General features: G+C 38.6%; 1 protein-coding gene across 1 annotated transcript; it reads left to right on the forward strand.

Moving 5' to 3' along the window:
- Positions 1-346: 346 nt before the first annotated feature.
- supt4h1 (SPT4 homolog, DSIF elongation factor subunit) lies at positions 347-2,455 on the forward strand. The gene is made up of 5 exons (XM_079472634.1): positions 347-613; positions 769-875; positions 967-1,022; positions 1,109-1,162; positions 1,327-2,455. The coding sequence occupies exons 1-5, from the start codon at positions 545-547 to the stop codon at positions 1,392-1,394; spliced, it is 354 nt and encodes a 117-aa protein (XP_079328760.1). The 5' UTR covers positions 347-544; the 3' UTR covers positions 1,395-2,455.
- Positions 2,456-9,254: the final 6,799 nt, after the last annotated feature.

A 9,254-nucleotide genomic window follows, 5' to 3' on the forward strand; every position in this document is an offset into this window, starting at 1 on the left:
TTACAAAATCTCTCGTTGGTAGACATACTAAAGTGCAGAACATAGTTTAACACAGTTAAGTAGAACAAAATACAATAAAGAAAGTAAATACAAATAATATCAAATAAATTAAGTGAAGGCATTACAGTCCTTGAGGCATGTCAAAGTCGTTCACATACATATATTGTCCTCGGTCTTCAAATATTCTTAAAATAAAGTTACATGGAAGCTTAACAAATTATAATGACAAACATTTGAATACATCTTCGCATTGGGAGTAAATATTATCACTGGAATCTTTCAGGAGTTTCAAAGAACCAAAGTGATCGTGGACTATATTAGTGAACTAATGTAGGGAATAGTGATTGAGGGTATAGTGGGCGGTTTCGGTACACAAGCGATCGAGCGCCGCGTGTCTATGATGTCATTAGTCATCGCCGGAAGTGCAACGTAGACCCGGTGCTAATGCTACACAATCTCGGTTTTTAAAACTTTCATCGTGTAGAGGCGTTTGCGTTTATTACACTCTTTTGCAAATTGCAGTATATCTCGATAACGCACAGAAATGTCCCTGGAGACCGTCCCAAAAGACCTTCGTCATTTGAGAGCGTGTCTGCTGTGCTCGTTGGTCAAGGTAAACAGATTCACCAAAACGAATCATTAGCATACCTTGTTTTTCATTGTGCTTTTGCATCTGTCCATACAAAAATGAAAGGTAGCTTCACAGTTTATAAAATCACACTTAAACGCTCATTTGTTTGAATGTTGCATTTCGTGATCCTCTTTTAGACTATTGATCAGTTTGAGTACGATGGATGCGACAACTGCGAGTCATACCTACAGATGAAGGGCAACCGAGAGATGGTTTATGAATGCACAAGCTCTTCTTTTGATGGGTGTGTAGGTTTTTCATAAAAATGGATCATTTGAATGAGAGTAAATTCAAGTATTCGGAATCTGACCACTCACGTGTCATTTATTTGGCAGTGTTATTGCAATGATGAGCCCAGAAGACAGTTGGGTGGCAAAATGGCAAAGAATTGGTGAGTGTGTAAGTGTACTTTGGGTCCATAACTACCTTCAGAATAACTTGCTTTTCTAACCTGCCTTGTTGCTCCGTCTCTCTTAGGTAACTTCAAGCCAGGTGTCTATGCAGTGACAGTAACAGGCCGGTTACCACCAGGTTAGTGTCAGATTCGAATCCTCTGATGATTGGATTGACCTGTCGCTAAACATGCTGTCACATAAAAATAGAGTAACCCCAAACATACAAAACAATCAAAGAATGAATCCAAAATCAAATCCTATTTATAATCTAGGACTAATATTTCTCCTCTTTTCTATCAGGTGTGGTGCGAGAGCTGAAGAGCAGAGGTGTTATCTACCGCTCCAGAGACACTGCTGTGAAAACATGAGGATGGTTTACATTACAGATTAGGAATTCGATTTTTGTAAAGTATTGTGTGTTGCTGCGTATTGAACATCCTGTTTTTTTATTCTTCCATGTGTCTCAATGTTAAATATTCATCAATTGTTTGGGGGCTAGAATGTTTAAGGGTTTGGGCTGGCATTTGATAGAGAAATTGTTTGGTTAGTCTGTGTAAAGGATTTAAACGTGAATAAAAGTTTTATACACAGAGCACCAGAAGAGGGCGCTATCATGCTTTAGTCCGGCATGTGGAACATCTTTATATTTCATCAGATTAAGAATTAGGGGTGTTTTCTTAAGTAGAGAACACAAATACTTTGCTTATAATTAGGGTAACTAGTACAAACCACTGAAATTATATTTAAAACCTAAGCATTTATGAAACCCATGATCTTAGCATTGAAGCATCATATTCCAGCAGCTGAGTTACAGAAACGCCAATAACATGTTCCTATCACAGTTACTTTGTGACTCATAAATGGTCCTAAATCAGTTGAAATTGTTTACAGGAATGCCTCAGATCTCCCAAATTATGATTTAAACCGAATACATTGTTATAAAACCCTAGGAACTATGTGTAATATGTGTTTTTTCCCTCCAATTTGTTAGTGGTTTGTTGCAGTACTTCAGGTTTAACAGATTGGGGAAAAGCGCACAAGTGTACTTAGCTTGGTATACTTTAAAATCTGCGGATCTATGTTCCCTTTTAGGAGTAGATGAGGCACATTTACATATTACTGTTTAACATGAAAAGGTACAGCAGGTGCACATTTAATAGTTGTGCATACTGACAAGCTAGAAAATACAGCACAAACTTTACATATTGTTTTCTGATATTTTACAGATTTCTGAAGGTGGTTAGTTTCTATGAAGATAAAAAAGGTTCAATATGTTAAATGATGGATTTTTCAGGTATAGTGTCACACAGCACAGACAGACGTTTGTTCCGTTTAAAATGCTAAACAGAAGCAGTGTTGTATTGTGACCCCCTGTGGTTATTCTGCTCCACTGACATCACACATCCAATAAACCTCCACACCAGCTGCTAAAAAGCTCTCATTTATCTAACACAATTTTTAGATGTCACACATGTTAAAATAAATGTCCGATGCCTAGTAGATATGTTTCTAAAGATTTAGAGATTCAAAATCTCTTTAGAACTTATTCAAGTTTATCCTCTTTGGGGTTGTAATGGCTACACTCTTAAAGAATAAGGTGCTTCATGATGCCATCGAAGAACCTTTCTAAATGGCTTTTTAAAGAATCTTTAACATCCGAAAAACCTTTCTGTTTCACAAAAGGTTTTTCAGAATATAAAAAGGTAAGAAAGACATGGTTCTGTAAAGAACCTTTGAACCACCTTCAATTTAAATATACTATGATAGTTTCCACTGACACACGTTTTAATAATGGATCATTCTGAATATCAAACATTCTTTTTGATAGTGTTTCTGGTTGAGTTTAGATGAGTCGAGGAAGGTACATTTTTACATTCAGATTTACTTCTGAAAACTCACCTGTAAATTATAAAGCAAAGCTCTGCCATATATCAGATCAATCCGACCACATGATTCAGAACACTGTGTGCTAGATAGTGTTCACGTGTCCATGTTTGGATTGAAAACTGTACCACAGAAAAGTTCTCAAAAAGCTTGACTTGTTTCTAATGGTGATAAACAGACACTGAACAGGTTGATTCTTGGTTGATTTGAGTTTCATCAGCTTTAGTCAATAACCCCGGTCTTCTCTAAAAGGCCCTTTGGTTCTAATCGGAGCGAGTGTTGAAATCATGTTTAGATTCAAACCCACCACACATTTGGGCGCGAAAGCAGGTGATACTGCCTTCCCTCCTCTATCGTGAGTTTTGTTGGGTTTAACCGCAGATACATAAAAGCTTCACACTATGTAGGCTGAATGTGTGCACTTCAAAGTGATTTTAGTTTTGCACCCAGGTTTACACCCCAACACAGTGTGCAAAATACACCCGCTCGATAACACTACATCACCAGTTTACTTACAGGAAAAAACCAGTAACTCAGCACAGATCCCTCAGATATCATTCCACAATGTATTTACACACTTGAGCTTGAAATGAAAATATCAAATGTTACAAATCACAAGAGGATGTCATAATATTGCAAAACAGGGTTTTGCGTAATAAACAACACACAACTTGACTACAGTGTTACATTAGATTGTAACAATGCATAAAAACAACACTTTGTTTTTTAAGCATGATTGATAATCAAATAAAAAAGAATTGAAGCTCAGATCCGCATCAACTTCCTGTTTCAAAATCAACCATTGGATGTTATTTCCCTGAGCGTGCTTACGTTGACCTCATTATACACAAATACACTTTTGAGTCGAGAAATAAAATTATCTCCAAAATCTTTTGAAGCCAAACAAGAAGCCAAAGTGCTTTAAGCGAATCTGCCAAAAGTGACTTTGTTATTGACGAAGGGAATATCCTTAAAAACTTAACAGAATAACATGGTCTTTGATACATTAGTGTCAACATCTGTATCTCAAATTCATTTTCATGTCAACCTTAAACGTTTCTTTTCGGTGGATGAGTAACGAAGCTTCCAGGCTGTTTAAAGAAACATTGTATAGTATCTTACATCATTTTAACATCTGGAGAGGAAACACACACACACACACACACGGTCATCAGCAGGTCTCAGTATCTGACCACTTATCTGAGTAAGCATTTCAACCACAGATCCAAGTTAAAAAGTCAGTTTGAAGTAAAACGACAGTCGTCATTTGTAACCATGAGTCGCTTCCTGTCGACAGGACGGTCACTTCTCTATCGGCAACGAGAAGGAAGATGCTATTGGCTTGTTCCTTTTATGCCCATGTTTGGTGACACGAGCACACAGAGTGCGGCCGAATGATTTCATCTCGATTTTCACCTCATAAATGTGAATGTTTGACCGTGTGAAACCTGTCAGCGTGATGCTTAGGTGTATTAAGGGGTTTTAGCACTGTAGCTAAGGTGTCACAAGTGGTAACCAAGGCATTGCTACTGTATGCGGTTGCTGATGCGTGAACGCTTTGTGCTTTTAGGCCTTATCAAAACATGTCTCTGTCATGTTCTGGTTTCTGGCTCAGGTGCATGATTTTGCTTAGTAAGACTATGGGTTCAACACCTCTTCCTGGTCCTGGAATAAACAATTCTGCCGAAGTAATCAAACCCAACCATCCGCTTTAAACTTAGAAAGAAATAAAGAGATGTGTACAAGCGCCCTAGCCCTGAACCTTGTCCAAAAACAGAGGAGGTAAGAAACGGCGCCGGGTTGAAAGACAACGATAAAGACAAACCGAAAGAAGAGAACCAAGACGTATAAAGAAATGGGGGTGGGGGGGCTCCGGGGGGTCTGAGAGGAAGCTGTTGCCAAAGCAGATAAAGTCTATCAGTTCAGACAGAGAGGCTTTACCGTGAGCCAATCAGCTTTAAGCATACAACAGGTCACTTCCTGTTTGACAGCTGGTACAGTATATGATAATGTACATAAGACACAATATTTAAAGCTCTATACAGTTTTGCATTTGATGGCAAAACATACAAACAAATGCATCGTTTTTTATCATTTCAAACTTCAAATATGTATCTATGTATTATTATAAATGAATATTTAGTTATATTTATAAATATTGTCAACCATTTGATCACAACGAAGATGATTTTTTCTGGCCGGACATTATCTGTGGCACGCCGTGACTCCTCTCGTGAGAAAGTGGCGACAGACAAACTCTCACGATGTTTGTCTGACTGTTCCAGTTTACCTTTGTTTTCCTGGCATGTGAGGGAAAACAAGCAATGACACTAAAGCAATTCATGCCAAACTACAGAATATTTATTTAGAACAGTTCAACAATTGACTAAATAGAGCCGTTTGTTTTCAAAGTTTGTGTTACTAGTTTCATGAATATTCTTGCTTAAACGCAAATTCTCTAAAAACTGGAAGAAAAGTTCAAGTCATACCTCATCTTTAAACTTTCTGTCTGTTGTTTCATAGACTTTAACTGTGCATGTAATTAAACTGATCTTCTGTGGAAGCAAGATTTGTTTGGTACGGTAGCTTGTAATACTAAAATACAAATCTTTCTGAACATACATGTGCTAAAAATCTTACACCATCTAATGTACATTTCTAGTTGACAGGAGACTTGCATTTTTTAAACGATATATACATGCATGCGTTCATATTTTACATTTACACATTCGGCAGATGCTTTTATCCGAATTGACTTAAATGAGACACACAAACTGAAAATGCGTATGTGGAACCTATGACCTTTGTGCTGCTACCACAATACTTTACCACCTGTGATACAGAAACCCAATATTTATTTGTGCTCATTTCAAACTTCTTTGTGTAACTCTTAACAAAAAAGAACATTTGTTTTTGTCTTTGAGGCACAAAGGTCCTCGACCTGGCGGCGGGAAAGTGTGTCATAGTGAAACTAAACAAGACGAGAGTCAACGACAGAACACATCTCTCGCAAACCACACCTTTTTCCATGCTGCTTTTTATAATTGTTCAAAACCCATGTGGTTCTGACCTCAAACACACACGCACACACACACACACACTTGAAAAGCCCCGTCTCCTCACACTATTGGCCTCGCCGGGTTGGGTTGTCATGGTTGCAAACAGAATCTAAACGTTGTGCTGACTGACAGTGTGAGGTGGGGAATTGAAACCCACCCGCCGTTCCTTGTATTAAAATTAACACTTCGAACACATACGGCCCCAAACTCTTAGTTTGGCCTGTTTACATATACGGATGTCCTGTTGAGATAAAACGGTCGAGTGAGTCTGAATCGTATTCAGGTGTCTGGTGGAGATGTTTGCTGACAAAAATCACTAAGAAAGGTCACATCACTCTCCACGACTTGAGAAATCATAATAATGTTGAATGAGTTGGTAACCGTCGGTATACTAGCGTTGGTTTGAGACATGAATTTATAGACTGGGACAGAACACGGCTTGAAATAATGGCTTTAGTGTTTTTTGAATTGTTTGCCGTTCATCTACGTCACGTGTGAAGTCACCTCATGCGTCTCTTCCTGTTCTCTCCATCCAGTTTTGAAGGCCTGGAACGGTGAAGCGATGGTGAATAATACAGTTCATGTCAATAACATCACAGATGGCTGGGGTCAGTTATAAATCTCACGTCACACTTCCCTTTCATGCAAGAGAAAAGCATTCTTTGTTGATTGAACAAATAATAAATGCCACAGTGAATATGTTTGTAACCAAACTTGCAGTAGCAGCTCTATTTTATTGCATGCACAGAGACTCTTCTTTGCAGGTGTTGCAGGCGTGCACGCAGGAAATAACACGCTCGAGTAGCACTATGGCTTCTTCCTGTGCCTGATCTGATCATATCTGCACCGTTTTCTTCAATTACTCACAGAAGAAAACTAAATTCTATTTCCATTATATGACTGTTTGACATAAACGAAATGCATTCATTTAGATTCTGTGCGGCCTCTTGAACACATTCATATGTGAAGTTTCTCACACATACACACACCCAAAGGTCCACTGGTCATATATCACTTCCCTCTGAAGGGCATTTCAGAGATACACTTTGGCATTTCTTCCTGTGTTGCAACTGTTAAGCAAGAAGAAACAGAGAGGAGAAAGAGAGATCTCAGGAGAACATAAACGCATTAAAACACGTAACACCACGAAGGATAATAAGACCGTGTGCAGGCGGAGACAAACTATTAGTAGCAGAAGACGGCTGCTTGGCTTTATGATAACACAAACGCTGACGGTGTTCAACAGTTTGGTTTAGGTTCCATAAACAGTTGTGTTGTGCAAGTGTCATGTTTGACACAAAGAGGTTCTTTAGGTTGAAGACATTCCTCTTTCTTATGCAGAACACGAACAATACGTTAGTAACCAGACAACATTAAACCTCAATTGTATGAACACAAAACCACAGAGCATCACAAAATATCTTCATTTGAGTTCCACAGAGGAAAAAAAGTGAGATTTTATACGATATGAGGGTGAATAAATGATGACAGGACTTTTATATTCTTTAAGATCGCTACAGAACCAGCAGACCAGGTGACTCACTGACCCCCAAAATGAAACCTTTACAGTCCCTTTTTGAACACGTTTGAAGCATTTAGTATTTATTCGTATAGATCTGCATTAACATGAATGACCCGAGCCATTGTGACACACCATGCCACAAAGAAATGGCCAAAATGGCACCTGTAGCACAATGCTGCATTTGACAAACAGCACAGCAGCGGTCACTGCATGCGAGAGGACACATGAAGCGTATCAGCAGGCGTGTGGACATTTACATGCGCTTAAAGCAGCAAGAGCAGTGAGAAAAGCGTGAGGCCGTGACTGTTATACCTCTTCCTGTGTGGTCAGAGTCACGTGATTGACAAGAAGCTTAAATAAGAGAACTTCTCCAGCTTAGGCCCATTTCATCTTGGGCTGAGGAGGAAGACACCAAAGACCCCGCTGAGACCACGTCTACGGAGACATGGCGACAATAAATGCAATGATGGGCTTGACTGACAGAGGTATGTATGAAACTGAGGGTTTCCATTTCTAATACTAAAGAATTACGTTTGAAGTTGTGCAGTCAGTAGACATTCATTTTTGTTCGTGTCATTTTTATTTCTTCAGTCATGTCAAAATCTGTGCGATTTCTGCATGTTTTGCATTAAAATTTGCATTTCGATTTTCATTCTCACTTTGTGGAAGGGAAATGGTTTTGTTGGATTTTCACATATAAAATGAAATAACTCGAAATCTAATGTTTTTAAAGATATACGCAGTGTATAGACTATTTGAATTCCTGTTTCATTTTTACAAGACATGAAAACATGTCAAACGTGTCTTTAAGTGTTACGTGTAAAAGAACCTGCTAATGTTCATTCGAAATTCTACTTTCTTTCTGTCATTATATTTTGTGTCCGGTTGCGTCTACAAACATACAACAACAACAAGCAATACAAAAGGTTAAATAGAACATGACAGCAAAGGTTTGTCTCTTTTGGATGAAAAGCTTACTCATGCAGATCAAAATGGCTGCCGCATTGAGCAACGCAGCCGGTTTCGAAGACGAATGACGCATTTTCCCATATTCTTCCATTTTCACACCAAACACCTTTTTGCTAACGTTCATTTGCTTCCTGTACGAAACAACTTATCATACAATTTAACACAAAGTTTGATGCTTTAGATTTGTTGTATGTTTGTACCTATAATTCCCAAGTTGACAATTATAATTCAATGAAGAATGAAGTGTTTTAAAGGTTTGCAGTAATGTTTAATACTCCTAATACTTGTATTTGAATGGAGATGTTAGCCGTGTGTAATGTAAGTACAGAGTTTGGGTGGGGTTCACACAGCAGAAGTGCAACTGTGTGCGTTTGTGTGAAGTTGACTTTCAGATCTCCAGAGATCTACGAGAAGACCTGCGGAGGAGACGTCAGCGTTTGGATGTACAGTGCAGTCATCCATAAAGTAGAAAGCACTACTAAACCGCTCGCCACCGTGTAGTGTTTCCTACTTTATGGATGAGTGCACTGTTTGCTGCTGGGAGAACGTCGTGAGACGAAGACTTCACGCAGGAATAGAGAAAAGAGGAACTCGCTTTGTTTCATAAAGCGGTCCAGATCTCAGAGTGTGTTCATTCAAGTCCACGTGAGATGACTGTACGCTTACAGAAACCAAAGCGGGCTTCCTCTCAACTTGTTGTTCAAATGCTTGAAAGTTTCAATAAAACGAATTAAAAAAAGATAAAGAATGTTTTTCCTTCGAGTCAATCAATCACAACAAAAACTCTTCTTTTT

This window comes from Barbatula barbatula, assembly GCF_947034865.1.
Source record: "Barbatula barbatula genome assembly, chromosome: 2".
NCBI lineage: Eukaryota > Metazoa > Chordata > Actinopteri > Cypriniformes > Nemacheilidae > Barbatula > Barbatula barbatula.